Below are 19,279 nucleotides of genomic sequence, written 5' to 3' on the forward strand. Positions count from 1 at the left end.
TGCACAAGGGGGCACACGCGTCTGGAGTTCGTTTGCAGAAGCTGGAAGCCGTGGCGCGCCCATTCTCTCTCTCTCTCCCTCTATCTGTCTTTCTCTCTGTGTCTGTCACTCTCAAATAAATAAATAAAAAATGACCAAAAAATTAAAAAAATATATCCCTAAAGTTAATAATGATACTTTGGTTTTCTTGAGTGGAGGACCCTGACATACTTCCTACTTTACATGAGTTCCCCATTTGTAAGTATTATTTTCAAACTGTGATATTTTCAAAGATTGTATATTGCATGATTTATTTTTTGCTTTTTATTTTATTTTATTTGAGAGAGAGAGAAAGAGGCAGATAGGAAGAAAGGGCATACTAGGGCCTTCAGCCACTGCAAACAAACTCCAGACGCATGTGCCACTTTGTGAATTTGGCTTACATGGGTACTAGGGAATTGAACCTGGATCCTTAGGCTTCATAGGCAAGCACCTTAGCTACTGAGCCATGTCTCCAGCCCACATGATTTATTTTTAATCAACATTTTTTATCACAGCACCAATAACAGTGATAACAAATCTAAAACATTTCTGAGTGTATTACCAGTACTTTACATACTCAAGAATACACCCATGGTTCCATTGCACCCCATCCCATGCCTACATATTAGCTCCAGAAAGTACTTATTTTACTAAAAACCTACTTTGCATATAACCCTATTCATCTAATAGACATCATTTAAAATCAGAATCATCCACTATTAACTTAGCCTACTGTTAAGGTTCAAATCAGAAAAATAAATCACTTTTCCTATCATTTATACTAATAGCACTGTATTAATAATGTGACAGATTTCACAATTCTTACAAGGTATTCAAATCTTTCATTTAGGAAAAAGAATAATAACTCTGTATTTCTTTTAAAATTAGATGAATGAAATTGTATTGACAAGAATGCTGGCAGTGAGCAGGGTTTGATATACAGGCTGACGAATGGTCCTTTTTGGTAGTGCAACTCTCTCATTTCTCCTTCCATCTTGGCCCTGAAAAGCAAAGATACTCCACAGTTTCCACCATGTCTGCCAAGACTCTTTCTTTGCATCTGGCTTTGAAGGAAATTTAGGGAAAAAGAGAAAGAAAAACTGATTACAGGTTAAGAGTTTTATTTGCAGCTTGAGGAATGGATTTCTATTCCCCCCCCCCCCTTTGTGTGGACACATTGTGTATATGTACCATCAATTTCTTTCTTCTCTGGCCCCATTCTGCTGAGGGCCCTCCTCAGGGGTATTGCTGGTATTCACCATGAGGTTATGTGTTATGCATTATGAGAGCAGCAGTCAGTCATTGTGTATGGTGGAGTGTGGAGCAATGCGTCTGGATATTCCCTCCCACAAGGTGCCTCTTACAAACCTTCCACCCACCCCCTCCTCTTCTGCAAAATTCTCTAAACTGCTGAGAGCTAAATACTAAAGTAGACTTAAAATACACCCACCAAGGCTCAGGAAATAACCCCTATATGGCTAGTTTGTAGCCAGTTTGCAAAGCAATTTTCTCCACTTTCAATACACTGTTCTTTTCATAAAATACAGGAATGCAATATAAAAATGTAAAGAATTTATATATTTGATAGCCTTTTAATTTTATTTATTTATTTATTTAATTATTTTGGTTTTTCGAGGCAGGGTTTCATTCTAGTTCAGGCTGACCTGGAATTTGGCTTCAAACTCATGGCGATCCTTCTACCTCTGACTCCCAAGTTCTGGGATTAAAGGCATGCACCACCAAGCCTGGCTTGATAGCATTTTCTAACATGAAACTAGATCTTCTTATAAAGTAGCTGGGCATGGGGGGTGGGCACACCTTTAATCCCTGCACTCTATAGGTAGAGGTATGAAGATTGCAGTGATTTGAGGCCACCCTGGGACTACATAGTGAATTCCAGGTCAGCCTGGGCTAGAGCGAGATCTTACCTTGAAAAAAAAAAAGCAAACAAACAAAACTTGGGAACTGTAAATACAGAATATCATCACTATTGTAGAAAATTCTACTGAGCAGTACTATCTAGGCAGCCAGTGTATACAATGTTATATATTTGCAATTAATCAGTCAAAATTAAAAAAAAAAACAAATAAATAAAATAAAATCTTTGAATGTGGTGGTGTATGCCTTTAATCCCAATACTTGGGGGGCAGAGGTGGGAGGACTGCTGTGAGTTTGAGGCTAGTATAAAACGAAATAGTGAATTTCAAGTTAGCCTGGGCTAGAGCAAGACCCTAGCTCAAAATAAGTAAATAAATAATATCTTTATGCTTATAATTAAATGTCAAAGTGTTTAAAAATGATTAATTTGGCCCCACTTTATTTACTGAATTGCACATATATTGTTAATAAATCCACCTGAAAAAATGTTCCTGGGAGTTTTTATGAAGAAATAAAAGAAATTGTTCTTGACAAAAAAGATAGTGTGGATATATCATGAATTAAAATGAGCTCAAAAGCTCCAAGAAATGATGTTAAAGACAAGAAGCATTAATTATCCTGATACAATTAGTAAATATTTAATAAATGTACTGAAATAGCACAAAGCACATCAGAATGATTATATTAATCAAAATTATTTACAAAGTCTTTTAAAAGATGGAAATGCTTATTTCCCTGATTTAATCATTACATATTGTATACACACTGAATTTTGACACCATATTTCATAACTTTTTACAATTAAAATAATTTGAAAAATTGAAAATAAGTAGAGACAGATGGCAACTCTGCTAATTGAACAGATGAGCAACAAATCCCTAAAAGCACTTCTAGTACTGGCCTTTGTGTCTTAGAGCTGATTTGAGAGAGGGAGAGAGAGAGAGAGAGAGAGAGAGAGTGCGAGAGAGGTCTCATTAGTTCTTTCAGGGATAAAGGTGGAAAATATTTGTTTATATAGTTAAGAAATAGCTTTTTTTTTTCCTACAACCACAGTCAGAACACCATTTTATGATATATATAACCCAATGACATTGTATGAAAACTTTTTAGTGAAATTTTTATTTTATATTAAACATGTTGTCATCAAATGATTAGTAAGATAAAAATTTCACAGGAAAATGACCTGCCTTTCCAAAACAATCTATTTCCATACAGACCACAATTCATCTTCTCACCAAAATCTGAGTTGAAAACACATATAGCACATTTTATTTCATAGCAGATGAAAAACAGGATAGTGAAAACATGCACACAAAGACTTACCGAGGTGTACAAGTATCCCTCACTGTTCATTGCCAAATACAGCTTGGTTTGAACTCCTTGAATAGCCACCACTCGAAGACCCACAGGGATGAGGTTAAACAGTGCTGAAAATTCATAGAATGTGAAAATGTTACACTTCTGGATTTCACAGTTCTCCAATGAGTCCAACAGGAGTATCTGGCTCCCTAAAAGTAGTATGGAATTGGCGAGTATACACATATACATCTAGCCACATAAAAAAATAAAGCCTCATCCTACCTTCTAGTGTACTTGACTCATGGTTTCTATTACAGTCATTTAACTGTAGCTATAAGTACATATTCTCAAATACTCCAGATATCATCGAAGACTCTGGACTCAGCATACTAGTTTACAGAATCAGAAATGAGAAATATTGAGGCTTCTTCTTTGATCTACCACCAAGAATTGTTCTACACATTAAATAGTATCATTCTGTATAAAACTAGGCTTTGAAAAATATGTATGTTTTTCTTAAATTTATTTATTTGAGAGAAACAGGTAGAGACAGAGAGAGAGAATGGGCATGTCAGGATCTTCAGCTGCAGCAACCAAACTCCAGATGCTTGTGCCATCTTGTGCATCTGACTTCCATGGATACTGGGAAATAGATCCTGGGACCTTTGGCTTTGTAGGCAAATGTCTTACCCACTAAGCCATCTCTCCAGTCAAAAACTAAGCTTTTAAACTGCTTCCCTAGGTAGCTGACCAAATTTACACGGCCAAGGTCAGATATATCTTATCAGTTGGGAAGAGATTCCTATACTCTTAGAAGAGACATTATTAGTCCAATATCTTCATTTAAATAATCTGTATAATTTCCAATGTAACTCTCCCCCCAAACATATCTATGTCTTGCAATAAAAAGTCACATGCTTACAGAGAAGATTTTAATAAAGAACAGAAATTTTCCAAGACAGTATTGAGAGGGGCCCTAGGTTTTGGTCTTGAGGAACAAAGATGAAATTAATAAAAACAAGGAGGTAGGTTTTGGGTGCATGTCTTTAATCCCAGCACTTGAAAGGCTGAGGCAGGAGGATCACTGTGTGGTCAGCCTGGGACTACAGAGTCAGTTCCAGGACACCCCACAATAGAATAAGACACTGACTCAAAAAAAAAAAAAAGAATTTAGAAAGGTGTATTTTATCATTATTTTCTTGCAAAATAGTTGCAACTGGGCATCCAAATGGTGCTAATGAGGCCTTCATCTCATTTGAAGGTCTGACTGCATGAAACTTACACCCAAGCTCTGCTCACAACCACACACCACTCACTGGAGACAACCAGTGGGTGTCCTCCCACTACCAGCTGTCTACTCCCTCCCACACCATGAACAAAAATAAAACAGTACATTTTTAAAGCGTAGTGCTTGCCACACACATTTTTTGAAAATAGCCTGTGCACCTTTCTGTCAGGAGTCATGGACCAAGACTGATGATTTTTGTCTTCTTTATAAGTTTATTGAGGATGATAAATCGTTCTGTTATCTCCATGAACAAAAATACAGAGATGTCAGTGCATGCGTGAGAATAGTGTTCATGGGATCACTCATTTCTGTGCATATATATTCTGCTGTAGTAGATAGGATAATATGGATGAAAAATATTAATGAGGAAGGAAGTACTCCTTGCTGAGCCTATAGTGTATCTTTCCCTTAAAACCAGGGTACTTACCAAAGAGGAGCTAGGACACACTGTACAGTTCGAAGTACAAGTATTCCTACCACAAGCCACTGATGAGTCTTTATTCAATACTTGTCATATTAAAAGCTGTCCCCTTCTGTGACATGAGGTAAAGGAAACCAATTGTACAGATTTTAAGCCAGGATACTGTGCTATATCTGACAACACAATGTACAGGAAATAAATGTATTATCTTGAGTACATCGTGTATATGCCATATTTCCTTAATTTGAAGATGCTTTGCTCACAGCAGGTGCTCAAAACATTTGTAGATTGATAGAAAACTGTACAGTGAAAACACAATAATGGTTTTTTGAGAAGTAATAAATTACAATCCCATTATATGAGCCCATCATTTTAAAAAATCTGAAATCTTAAAACTAAATTTTCTTTATGTTTTGTTTTAAAGGTCATATTGCTATGTATTACTTGACAGCTATAAAACAAATGTAGGTCTGAAACCAGGCTTGGCCATAGTAATATCTAATGGACAATAATGATGAATGAAATTCAGAATTATTTCTAGACTTTCATTAGTTTATGATATTCTAAATCTTCTTAGTTGTATTTTTTGAATATTTGAAAATTATTTATGAGCAGACAGAAAGGGAAAGTGAGAGTGTGTATATGGACATGACAGGGTCCCTTGCCACTACAAATAAACTTCATATATATATGCCAATATGTGCATTTGGCTTTAGCTGGGTATTGGGGAAACAAACTTAGGCCAACAGAGTTTGCAAGCAAGGGCCCTTAACCACTGAGAAATCTCCTCAGCTCTTCTTAGTTATCTTAATGCAACTTTTATCAGAAATGTTAAGGTAATGAGGTAAAGGGAGAAAGTGAAGAGATAGAGAGAGAGATTAAGATTTTTTGTTTGTTTGTTTTCCATTCACTCTGTGATTTTAGTTTTAATAAAAAATAAAATGCGGACTAGAGAGATGGCTTAGTGGTTAAGCGCTTGCCTGTGAAGCCTAAAGACCCTGGTTCGAGGCTAGGTTCCCCAGGTCCCACGTCAGCCAGATGCACAAGGGGGCACACGCATCTGGAGTTCGTTTGCAGAGGCTGGAAGCCCTGGTGCGCCCATTCTCTCTCTCTCCCTCTATCTGTCTTTCTCTCTGTGTCTGTCGCTCTCAAATAAATAAATAAAAAATTTAAAAAAATGCTTAAATTCCAAGGGCTTCAAAGTGGTAGGAGGAAGAGAAGTGAAAAACATCAGCTATCTATACCTGGTCGTATCTACTCCCTAATAATGGTATGAATTAAGTAGCAGAATGTGCATTTTTCCTTATGTGCTCCAAATTTCTGTAAAGCCTGGTTCAAAACTTACTATTTTCAAGCATTCAAGATAGAATCTCAGTATTTTATAAACCTGTCCAATCTGTGTCAAGATGTTAGTCTTCTAGATAAAAATATGAATAACTTATATCAGAGGTAAACTTAGAGAAAACCACAATTGTTCTATATGCTTTGGTTGTTTTAGTTTACCTGTTTTATTTTGAGGTAAAGTATTGCTTTTGTTCTTTGACTGATTTGATACTTGCTATGTAGTTCATACTGGCCTTGTTGAACTATTGGTAGTCTCCCTGCCTCATCCTCTGTAGTGCTAGGATGACAAACATAGATCACCTTGGTCAGCATAGCTTTGATTTCTCTAATTCTGGATTACTACTTCACAGATTGAAGAGCAGGACAAAAAAAAAAATTTCAGTGAGAAAGCAATTACTTGCATTTGTGTTTTTAAAGCATATTTAATAAATACTGAAAAATTCTTCAAGTTCAGTCATAGTTTTGAATTTGTTAATGAATGCATTTCCTTATTACTTATTCTCTTTGTGTCTACTGAAAACAGAAGCTTTCTACATTAAGGGGATCATTTTCTCAGAGCTGTGCACCTAGTTGGCACTTGGTGTTTGCTCTATTTTACACTATAGCCACACTTCTTCATCACTTAAGCTAGAGTTAATTTCTCTAATAGGGTAATTAATAAAGATATCATTTTAAAGCCAGATGTAGTAGTGCATGCCTTTAATCCCAGCACTCAGGAGGCAGAGGTAGGAGGATCACCATGAGATTGAGGCCACCATGAGACTTCATAGTGAATTCTACATCAGCCTGAGCTAGAGTGACACCCTACCTGGAAAAACCAAAAAACAAAAATATTATGTTAAATAAAAATATAGGGCTGTTAATATTATTATAGATTCAAAGAGAAAGGGAAACATCCATTTAAAGTAACCTTTTATGTACCCAAAACAAATATAAAAAACCCATCACTATAAAATGCCTATCATTTGTTTCCTTTTCAAAGAAAAATACATAATATTTAAAGTCTGATTTGCTCATTATGATATTTTATTGGACAAACACTATTATAATAAATCTATGTAACATAAGCTTAAATGTATAACATCAAACATGTTTTTAGAAATGGGTATATTTGGAAAACTATGAAATCATTTGTTATCATATTCTTGCTTACCATTTAAAGTTAAGATAACAAAAATTCAATTATATGGAATTCAAGAGAAAGTCATATTAAAAAATAGAAAAAAACCCAAAAGTGTAATGCTAGTAATGCAGATTAATGTACTACTACTATGCAAATGAGTGATAGTTTAAAAATACAACATGTCATCCTACTCTACTCATTTAATTAATGAATTAAAATTAATGCCAAAACTGGCTTGGATTGAGGGAACAAATAAATATACATTTGAATGACTATACTTTCATGGTGATAGATCAGTTTAATCATTAAGAATTCTGTTTTTGTAATCATTAAGAATTCTGTTTTTGTGATGCCTTCTGTGCTACATATGATCAATGCGGATGTGAAGTTATCCACTCAGCTTCTGCTCTCTCTTAACTTAAAGCCTAGAGTCAAGCATCACTAATTTGGTATGTGTTTTGAGATAATTTCCATGTACATATATCGAATTATGGTAATATGTACCTTTGATTTATTTACCATTCTGTGCATTAATCTGACTAAACACAGATTATCATCATCAGGCTATGTTCTTTAATGTTTTTCTGTTGTCACTAGTACACAGAAATGCCATGCATTATCAGTTAGAGTCATAAGGAAACAAAAGGCAGAAGCCATGCAGATGTGGGGATGAATAATAAAACCTACATTTAAAGATCCATAGTAACAAATGGAGCCTAGGCTTTGGTGTGTATATGTGGGTGTTGTGTGTGTATCTCCTAAAATGATTATATACAGTGTGAACTTGATGAGTTTAGCATATCACAGTTAGGAAGACACATAGCACAATGAACCATCATTTCTTTTTGAACATTTCCTTTCCAGGAAAAATATATGAACACCAGATCAAAATATTTCTTTTGTATTTGGAACTAGGCATTAAAAATTGATGGGGCAAAACTTGACAAGGTGGGGCTAATAGATAGCTTATCATAAACCTCCCTTTAATAGTGCCCGTTGTTCCCAAAACATGTTGAAAAACAGAACAACATACTTCCATTAATCCCTTCCCCAAACATCAATTTGTAATATAATTTGAGGAATGTTTTATGATTTGTCACTATGTACTAATTTTGATTATTTAATTGTAGTAAAATGTATTCCTTCATTTAGATTGTTGTTTTAAATAGAATAACAAGCATGGTTCTGGAGAGATGGTTTAGCAGTGAAGGCACTTGCCTGCAAAGCCAAAGGATCCAGGTTCAATTCCCCAAGACCCACTTAAGCCAGATGCACAAGGTGGTACCGGCATTTGGAGTTCATATGCAGTAGCTGGAGGCCTTGGTATACCCATGCTCTTTCTCTCTATCTCACTCTTTCTCTCTCTCTCTCTCCCTCTCTAAAATAAATAAAATAAAATATAGAATAGTATCCATGAAAGAGGAACTGGGCTTCATTATAAAACTTTAATATCAACACAGTAATACAGGAGTTTGCAAAAACAGTGAAGAATCATCTGATATAAAAGGTATTTAATCTTAGGATCATTGAAAATGACTTCCTCTAAAAGTCATAGTTCAACCCTTAGCCTAGGAAGCATTCTTAAAAAAAGTGTAAAGCTCTTCAATCCTTGATATCAAAAGCCTTGTTTATGACTTAGCTATCTCTAGCTATGTAGTTCTGAAAGTTCTGAAAGTAGTCCTTAGCAGTCAGATCTACTTTCCTCCTTCCCCCACCCTCAGGCAACAGGGGATATTTCCAGGAATTATCCAATATGAGACAAAAGTCAATAGATGTTGGGTAGAACAGAGAATTAATTGTGAGAACCAAAAATTTTAACTTTATTAAACATTTAGTAGCTCTCAGAAATCTATACATAACAAGAAAGCATCAATTACTTGCATTAATAAGAAGGGTCCTGTATTTACTTTCATTAGTCCAAATAAATCAAAAAAAAAATGTAACAAAGGTTATATAATATGTTCAAATTACCTTTCCTCAATTGTTAGCAATAACACTACTACCATTTTTAAGCATTTTCCTTTCAGGTTCACCATTATCATCTCTAACTTGATCATGACTTAAACCACTGTTAAATGGAAGCACTAAGAGATATCCCTTTGCCCACCTGTGGAAGTATCTCAATGTTAAAATCCCAATTAGTCTCAAACTTATCAGTCTGTGTAGTGGGGAGCAAGAGTGAAAACTTGTTATAATATGAAACCACTCCTGCCTCTTGGGATGAGACTGGTTTTGAAGAATGGTGATAACATGCTATTTCAGGATTAGTGTGTGGGTGAGTAAATTTTCTGTTGGGAAAAAGTAATAAAATCCAAAGGACAACCATACATCTATCTAGATTACCATGGAGATGACATTTGGATCATTCTTCAGATGGTGTCAACATTATTTGCTCTAGTTTGCCGTTTTAGATATTTTTAGGTTCAACTTCCTGTAGGTGAACCTGTGTAAACAGGATTAGGTAGTTTGACCATATTTTATATTCACTCAAAGGTTTGGCAAGGATTGTTTGCCTTAAAAATAAATAAAAAGAACATAAAGTCAACAAAATGCTGTTAAATGCTATTTATTTAGCAGTGACTTACTATAAGTGCTGTCCTCGTCTTTGGTGCCATCAATGGTTCCATCTGCCTGCAGCTGCAAGTGGTAGCCTTGTCGGCTGTAGAGTTTGGTAACTATACCCTTAAGTTGAGGCTCTGCAAAGACAGCAATATTTTGGTCAATTGATCAATTGGGCAGATGAAGTGGGAAAAATTCAGATTTCAAAATTTTAATTTAATTGATAAGTTTTAGTGAAAAAAAAGTCAACCTATACTTTTAAAGAGTCCTCTAGAAGAAAGAAAATGCTTAAGTTTCTGAATAAACCTTGGAATATATGAAGAAAAATTCAATTTCTACTTTGCAACATTGGTAAAAGCCAAAACATTTAACAAAGTTCATTGTGTCTGATAGCTTGCATTCTTGCTTTCAGAGTGGCACTCTGTCTCATTGAACATTCTGAATGGGTTGGAAAATGGTGTATCTTGCCTTCTTTAACTTTTCATGTGGAAGAAGGAAAAATATAAAGATAATTAAGAGTTGTTTGCCAAGCAGGTGCCCAAAAAAATCCCACCAGTAAAGATTTCCTTAAAGATTACCATAATTTGTGTAAATAACCCACTCCATTTTCAGAAGATTGAGCGTGCACAAATAAACCAGAATCTCATGGAAGAAACTTTATCTACAAAATAAGCTTCCATATAAACATGGGAGGTGGTAGAAAAAACAATCATGATCAGATCCTATGTGTTAATTATTTTTAAGCAAAATTGATGTGAAAAGAAAAGATTTTAGGTTAATGGGGAAAAAAGAAAATCAATTCATACCTTTTTTCAAATGTAATTGAAAAAATATGATAACCCAACATAGGTTATTAATTAAAATAATATTCCATTATGAATCGCCATAGATTAACCAGGCATCTAATTTACCTACAACAGCCATGTTATCCAAAATTTGTTTTTTACTGAATATAGACACCAACGTTGAAATAGGATTTATTGCAGCACCATAATTACTCTTTGCAACTGTTAAGCATTTCTAAAACAAGCCTAATTCACAGCTAATGAATTACAAACTTCGTGCAAATAGAAAACATATACTTCCATTTATACTCCAAGTTGTGTAGAAACCACAGAAAAATAAAGAGATCAATGAGCAAGTTTGGTTTGCTGGCATATTTATCTAGCAAAAGGTAAGAAAACAACGCGAACGATTTCATGTAGTTAAGAATGGCAAATAACCTGCATGTTGCCCTGAAGGTCCCGCCTTGACGCAACCTGACACCTAGAGCTGTCTGAATTTCTCCAGCCAGGGGAAAATCGTGCCACTCTTTACCACTGAAATGGGGGAAGGGCTCACAATCTGGCGAGGACTTTAAGTGCCAAGTAACTATAGTTTTACTATCCTAACCAAAAACCCAACCTCTTTGCCGCAAGGTTCTTCTAGATATCCAAACCCCCGCCCCCCCCACCAGCAAACATTTTAAAGCTGCACCACAAGTCGTCTGTCCCAAAAAAGGCTTCAAAGTAATCAAAGAAATGGAATGCCTAGACAGTAGAAAGCCCACACTTTCTTTCTTTGGTGGGTGGAAACTGGAGGGGAAGGGTCTTGGCAGGCAAAGAGAAGAAGGGTTTTCTAGGTGGGACAGGCAATGATGTCCGTTCAGCTCCCATCCTGAAATTTCCACGCTACACAGATGACAGCGTGTCTGGGTCACGCCTTCCCAGAGCCCGCGGAGCACACACATACACACGACATGTCTGAAGCTCAAGGGACACGTCCAGGACAGGATATGCTCTGGGGCTCTGCGCCTGTCCCAGGGCAGTTGCACTGCAGCAAGCCCGTTACAGTTACAGAGGGAAGAAAGCCATCGCCTTCCCACGCACGCACACCGGCTAGGTGGCCTCATCGGCACAAGCTGGGCTACAAACTCACCTACGCTTACATGTCCGCCCCCAACCCCCTCCACTGTCCTCAAATCTAAGGGGGAAAGAATGTCAAAAGGCAAAAGCCCCTTCCGACCTGGTCTCCTTCTGCGCCTCTTCTTGGAGCCAAAGAGTTTGACCCGGGAAAAGACATTTAACTTGTTTTTGTCGCAGCTGGTCTTGCCTTTGCTGGGGCTGCTGACACACTTGCAGGCATTGGATTTCTCGCGCTCGCGGGCTTGTCTCTTCTGACGGATGAGCGAGCTGGCGATAGCCGCCGCCATGGCCACGACGCCCACCACCACCACTTCTTTGGGGGGCCCTCGGTGGGTTCGCCTCCTGCTCCTCCGCTGCGCCGCCGCTGGCTGGCGCTTCGCCGCCTGGGGTCTCCTTAGCCTGCGCTTTGCCTGGGCTTCTTAGCACTCGGGCTTCAGCCGAGGAGGGGGCTCAGCATAGCCGTCGGAGCTCCTCTGGCGGAGGTCCGGCTCCCGCGCGGGCTGCTGGCTGTCTGGGTCCGATCCGACGCCACAGCCCCGGGCCGGGATCGCAGGCGAGACTGACTGGCTGGCAGAGGAGACTGTGCTGCGCGATGGCGAGCGCTCGGCCCCTGAGCCCCGAGGACACTGTGCAAGTCCAAGCGGCTCGGGTCGGAGTTTCGCGGCACCCCCCGCCCTGTGCGGCGCGGAGGGGGCCGGAGGAGGGAGGCGGGAGGAGGGAGAGCGCGGGCGGGCGGGAGAGAGGCCGCGGGCGCGGGCGGGAGGGAGGAGGCAGCGCGCGGGGGAGCGCGCCCTGGCCCTGGCCCCCTCCGAGTCCTCTTCCACTAGTCCTTGCAACTTCTTGGCCTGATGATCGGCAAAAGTTGGCCCGTGCCAGCTTTCCGGCAGGGATCAAACAGGTAATGACCTCGCATCCTCGCTGTTGCTGCTGCTCTGGGCGCGGCACAGTCGCAGCACAGGAATTCAGTCTCTGCAGGCACCCTCCCGAAGAGCGCGACGGCCTCTGGGCGGCCCCCTCCCTCGGCAGTCCCCTCCCTCCGGGAGCCCAGCTACTGGTTGTCTCCAACGTGCCGCCCCCACCCGCCCCACCCCCCAAGTCCCCCGCCAGTCGCTCCGCCTAACACCTGTAGGGGCTTAAGGTACTGCCCCAAGCGTGGTCGCCTGCTCGCCCCTCTGAACAGAGCTTTGGGAGTGAACAGTGATGGAGGAAAAGCCCTGGATGAGGTAGTTGCATTCAAGGAGCTGGGGTTTGCTCAGCTGTGGTTAGGGGAGGAGCGGGATGGGGTTGTTCCTTGAGTGTTTGACTCTTAGCTGGCCAGACGAAGCCTGGGCTGGAGCCCTTGGAAGTTCGCCATACCCCTGCCCCAGGCTGAGTGAGATAAAGCCCCCACCCGCTGAGGTATTTTGCATGGCGACACTTGTAGCCACTCAGAAGAAGAGGCGACGGACGGCTCAGCCCCCACCACAGTGGCAGCGGCAGGCACTGCAGAGCTGCACACCACGCTGCCACCCAGTGGTTTTTGCTGACTTTTCATTTCATGCCAATTTGTGCGATCCAAACCCCCATTTCTCTCTACGCCCCCTCATCTCTAGCTGGTTGGGTTTGGAAATCCACGCAGCGAGCTTGAGGAGTTTGCCATAGGCAGTATTTGGGAAATGCATAGCCCAGTCTCTTTTAGCTCTAGCCCATCTCCAATGTTTTTATTTCTTTTACCCGATCGTCAAACAGAAAAGCTCTTTTCCTTCCAAGTCAGGAATTAACCTAGCTTTTAGCTGGTATGGTATTCACAAGTTCTTTCTACTAAATGCAGGAAAAAGAACTTCCTGCTTACCTCCCTACCTTAGGACAAATGTGTTCCATCATTTCACTTGATGTCTGCGGCCAAATGGGAAGCTGTTCTACGCTGAGCTGCCACTACACTAGAACACTTTCTTTACTGGGTCCCTCAACCTTTTTTTCTAATCCTTTCAGAACTGATGTAGATGCAAAATCAAATGTGCAACTTATTCCCAATGTGCCAGTCTTTTCCACTTGCCTGACCTCCCAACAATTTTAGTCTCAGCAGCAAGGAAATTCTTGGGCTTGTTAGCCCAGTAGAGCGGAACTACCTGGTACTTCTGAGGTCTTCCCTTCACCGAGATGCTACTTCTGCCTCCTCTGTCCCTTCTGCCCAGTCTTGAAGTACTGCATCAGAAGTATCATTGCCTGTCTGCAAGGCTGGTGTGGAGATTTACAGAATGATGCCAAGGGTTCTGAAATCCCCTGCCTTTGGAAATTCAGCCTTCCCCAAGGAAAATGATAACTGAGATTAATAGGGGTAAAAACTGCTGCTTTTTCTGTCTGGAACACCATTACAGTTGAACTGGCCTTGTTCATCACTACAGTCCCATCCCTTGGTATAGAACTTGTCGTACAGTCTATACTTTTGTCAAAACCCACTGATAATAACTGAAGAATGGCTGGTATATACTGACTCTGAGGAAGGAGATTTTTCTCAGCTCTGAATGTGCAACTGGTTAAGTTCTGGGAATCACAAAAAGATCAATCTCACTTTAAGAAGGGTCACAAGAAGCTTTGACCAGGATCAGATATTCAAGTGAGCCCATGCTCACTTGGGCCTTCTACCAAGGGTCTTTGTTTTCCAACTCATTTTGGAACCCTGATTCAGAATATGAAAAAAAAAATGTGAAAACTAAAGAAAGGCAAAGATTTTGATTCAAGAAAGGGGCAGACTTTGAAAAGAATGAGGGGATGATGCTGAGGAAACAAGGAAAGGTTTCTCATAATCTATCTTCTTCCATTCTCCTCTAGTTCTCTCACCATCTGCCCAAATACTTTTCCTAAAGCATCTTTAGGATGCCTGTAGAATTATTCGTCATTCTGTGGTGGCTACTGGAGGAAAACAGACCCATGGAAGGCTTTAGGATATATAATCAGGAGGAAGAACTTATGAGAAAGTTGGAAGCACCAACATGGAAACATAGCTGCTCACTTTCTAACTCCTGTATATCACTCATTGCATTTTGTAGAGAATTAAATGCTACACAGTGAGCTTGTGTGCCCACTAGGCCAAGATGGAAAACTTGATTTGCAGGTGACCCTTTCTTGCTTTAATCCCTTTCTCTTCGATTATTTTTAATAAACTTTATTTTTTTCTGATGCATAAAACATAAAATTGTTATAACATAAAACATAAAAATGTTATGCATTGTTCACATCAAGTTAATATATTTCATTCATTATGAAAATATTCCTATAGCCTTTGTAGTTTTTTGAAATGTACAGTGCATAATATGCATCACTCTACTGTGCAATAACACAGAAGAACGTCTTGCTCCTATCTAATTGTAACTCATATTCCTTGACCAACTTTACACCAATTAGCCTTTATAATTACAAAAATGGAGGACTTTTAGGAGAACGAGACATACTTCTTGTCAGCTCCCAAAAGGTATCTGCCTTTTCATGCCCCGCCACCCACACACCTCATTCTTTTATCTTCATGGACAGAAGAGAAAAATTATAGGGCATGCCATTGATGAGACTGGCATTAGGGGTCTCCAACTTTCTGTGTTCTATCTATCACATACTTTTATCTTTCTATTCCACTAAGAAAGGTCTCAGAGGCCTGTGACAAAAGGTTAAATTTAGTCCAGGACATAAAGTGAAGGATGACTATCCTGAACTTGGGCCCATATTAATCATATTGTCTAATCAACATGCTTTCCTAAAACATGTTTCAAGTTCCTAGATGCTTAACAGGTCAAAGATGACTGTGACTATCACTTCAAACTCCTCAAAGAGCCAAAGCCCTAGCCATCTCAGAATGGCACAATGCCAGACAGAATGGCAGCCTGTCCTAGAAAAGCATGTTTTACCTTTTCTTTCTTCTCCATTGCCACTTCACACCAATAGAATGGTGTTTTAGTGGGAGGAAGAATAAAGAACTCTCTTTTGACACACAACTATTTCCAAAACCCTTTTTTCCTGGTTTGTTTCATGCCTAGAAATTCTGCTATGGAATTTCTGGATCTCCTCCAGATTCATAGTGTTTGAATGCTCTCTATATAACCTGAATGTTTCCAACTCCTCTAAGCTGGGGAATGCGGGTCTACTGCCCTTTGTTCTTTCTAAACGTCCTGTCCTCTACTGCACTACCCACCAAGTTTACTTCTTGACCATGTTCAGTAAACAAGCATTTTTGGCACCATCTCTACTTCCCTTCCCAAAGATTTCTAGTCTGTCTGGAAGAAGGGATAAGTTTTCATCCTGTCTCTGCCGCTAACTGCAGTAACTGACTGTGAGTTGGGGTATGCTAATCTTCCTGTTAGCAGGGACCTTCATTTACCTTATCTTTAAAGTTACACAAACAATACTGGTGATGTCAAAATTGTATACTTCACTTCCATAAAAGTTCATGGGAATGGCTAAGGTTCCCTCATTACTCTTCAACCATAGCACTTAAATAAACCTAAAAAAAAATTTTAAAAAATGCTACTAAAGTTAAAATATTTGAAAACTCCTAGATGAGATGCTGCTTAAAATACTTTTGGCTCTGGGAGTCTATGATTATTTTGTGTTTATCTATACTCCTTCAACCTCCTCGGCATCCTCAGTTTATACTTATCATTTATCTCTTCCCTCCTCACGCCACCAAAACATAAAGATTTTCATAGATTCCAAAGACAAATGCAAAAGGCCTTCAGCTCCACTCTTCATGAGTTCACTGGAGAACCAGGCTTTAAGATTGTTTTCAAAGAGTTATGTGAGTTATCTGTGCACAGAATGTGCATCACTCTTTGCCAGTGTTTTTGGCTGGCCTCAGATGAGCTGTAAGAAGCTGAGAGGACCAGCTCTCAAGAGACATCTCTAGGTGAGAGAAAGAAACCCAAATGGATGGGACTGTGGTGAGTAAAGATAACAGACTTGAGACAGCAAAATCAGAAGCAGTCTCAGTACCTTTTGGTGAGGAAGGAACAACTGTCTGAAACTCTGAAAATGAGAGATTTCCTTCAAGATAAATATGATCAGAACCACTTGCCAGTTTGCTTTCTATCTCCATTAGCAGCTCATTCAAACAAAAATGAAACAAAATAAAATACCTCTGACTGGACTGGTCAACTACAGTTTAAGAACTGATAATGAACTCTGAGAGTAAAGGAGATAGTTTAAATACAACAGGGTCAAGAACACTGGGACCACTGGGACCTCCCTATTTTCTGGATAAGGCACCATAGGGAGTAGTTAAGAGATTGAGCAGCACATTGCACATTACATTTTTGGTGTATCTAATTATGTCCAAAAGCCCAGAGAAACAACTGGGTAGAAATACAAATGAGGAGATTAGAGAAAACCCATTAGAACAGACTCTTGGAACTTAAGGCCAAATAGGAAGAAAATCACAAGGTGGTCTTGCCAGTGTCACACTGAAATTCTAGAAGTATAAAGACACAAGTTTACTAGCTGGAAAAGAGTTTCTCCTAATCACTTATGTGGGCTCTAATTCAGAAACAATGATTGCCAGAACTTTTTTTTAAAGAAATTGATTGCTTTTCCTGATTTGCATTCAAAATAAAAAAGCCATGGGGCACTCCACTTGCAATGCACTCTTATGGTGACTTAGTTTTCATTATGTCCTCTATCTGAGATCTTTTTCATAATACTTAGCCTATAGATTTTACTGAAGCCACTTCTGATTTATATTTAAAATCAATTGAGAAAAACACTGATTAATTCTGATCCTTAAGAAGAAAAATCTTATAGCCTGCATAAAAGTTTCATTGTCAGGCATAATTTATCCACATAAAGACCATAAAGCAATGTTATGATATTAATTATATCTATGAATTCAGAACTTTGCTATCTAATTAGCCATGGCAGCTGTAGTATTGACAGTTCAAGGCCTTTGATTATCTGTTTGGTCATTTAATCAAGAAAACCTGAAGAGGAATAGCAGATTGCTGGGATAGAAACTCTTCTTGATCATAAGGAAAAATCATGAGGAAATGAGTATAGGATTCAATATGTGAAGATTTACATTTTGTAGGAGGAAAATATTCATTGCAGTAAGAGTTATTAAATACCATAATTAATTGTTGATTTTCCTTCTATGGAAATTTTTATGAATATAATTGAATCTTTATTTAACCAGGTGTGTATGTACATTTCCCTCAAGAATAATTGTCACACCAACTACACTGTGTATATGCCCATAAACTATTATTAGCACAGCAACACCATTATTGAGAAAGTTTAATAGCTATAGTGAGGGCCTTTACCCTCAAAAGATCATCCTGGATGAACATGGAGTGTTTAAGCCAATGTCGACACTTTTCTGATTTTTGTGCTGTCCAACCTGTGGAAAACATTGTAGATATACAACAAATTTATTCGTAAGCACAGATTGCTCCAGTGAAGATAGAATACTCATAACCAACAAAAGGGCATTGTGTTCTCTGAAGTGAGCTTGATGCAGTTTTTTCTACAATATTTGAATGTCCTGAAAGAACACTTACTATCTTATGAATAGATTGGTGGCTAACAAATATAAATTACATGTTTCTACAATGAAAGTTTTATGGCCGACCAAAAATGCACAAGACTTAGAAGCAAAATATCTGTAGCACTGGGTTCATTTCTGGCCCAGTAAACTTGGTAATCTAAATGAACAACTATAGAGGAGTATGATAGAATTTTGACCAAAGCAGAGGGTCTTGTTTTTCTAGACTTAAGCTGTTAGAGGGTTATTGGAAAAAAAAAAGTCCTAAACTCATGATTTGAGGAAGGCAATGCAGTGTTTGCAAATATCTAACATGCATCATGATTTAGCATACAGGCCAGGACTCAAGAGCAACATAAGGAAAACGTGGTTCATTTCCCACGTACCAATGACATTGTTGCCAATAATTTCCTATTGAGAATTTTCATTTTTAAAAGGAATAGAGAATAATGGGAAAATACTTCAGTACTTTCTCAGGACTGAGTCTTATAAACAGCTTTTTTTCCTGGCACAAAACCAGAATTCTACTAAGGGAAATATTCACCAGAATCTAAGAAAGAGATGAAGGACAGCTGGATGACCTATTTGAACACCATGGATGCCCTATGTTGGTTTTAAATGTCCTATTGTGCTTTGAATTGAGAACTCAAAGAGGCATAGCATGCAATAAGTGGTTATAATTGGACAAGAACATGTTAAATGCTATAACATTATTTGTTGGAAAGAACTTTTACAGTAATATTATGATTGTCATTTTAATGGTGAGGGAAGTGAAGCCTAGTAAAACTAAGTGATATGTCAGTGATTCCCTGGCAAGTGGCCTAGTTGGAGTGCAAGTGTTTAAGGATTCTCAGCCAATACAATATATGTATAGAAGGCTTTCCTCCTTGGCACTGGGTCTTGGATTTGAGTTGCTCAACAGTGGTACTTGAATATGGCTAGG

At 38.9% G+C, this 19,279-nt stretch overlaps 1 protein-coding gene across 7 annotated transcripts in view; it reads right to left on the bottom strand.

Moving 5' to 3' along the window:
- The window catches only part of Fgf13 (fibroblast growth factor 13), a 561,729-nt gene that overhangs the window by 73,014 nt on the left and 469,436 nt on the right, over positions 1-19,279 (bottom strand). For 6 of the 7 annotated variants that reach the window (XM_045140360.1, XM_045140364.1, XM_012947843.2 and 3 more), the window contains 2 exons: positions 9,960-10,070; positions 3,223-3,326 (listed from right to left, as the gene is read on the bottom strand). In XM_045140360.1, the coding sequence (XP_044996295.1) occupies positions 3,223-3,326; positions 9,960-10,070 (215 nt within the window). Of the gene's footprint in view, positions 1-3,222; positions 3,327-9,959; positions 10,071-11,937; positions 12,511-19,279 lie in introns of those variants that run through there. The other variant, XM_004654009.2, reaches the window with a different exon arrangement.

This window comes from Jaculus jaculus, chromosome X (genome assembly GCF_020740685.1).
Source record: "Jaculus jaculus isolate mJacJac1 chromosome X, mJacJac1.mat.Y.cur, whole genome shotgun sequence".
Classification (NCBI taxonomy): domain Eukaryota; kingdom Metazoa; phylum Chordata; class Mammalia; order Rodentia; family Dipodidae; genus Jaculus; species Jaculus jaculus.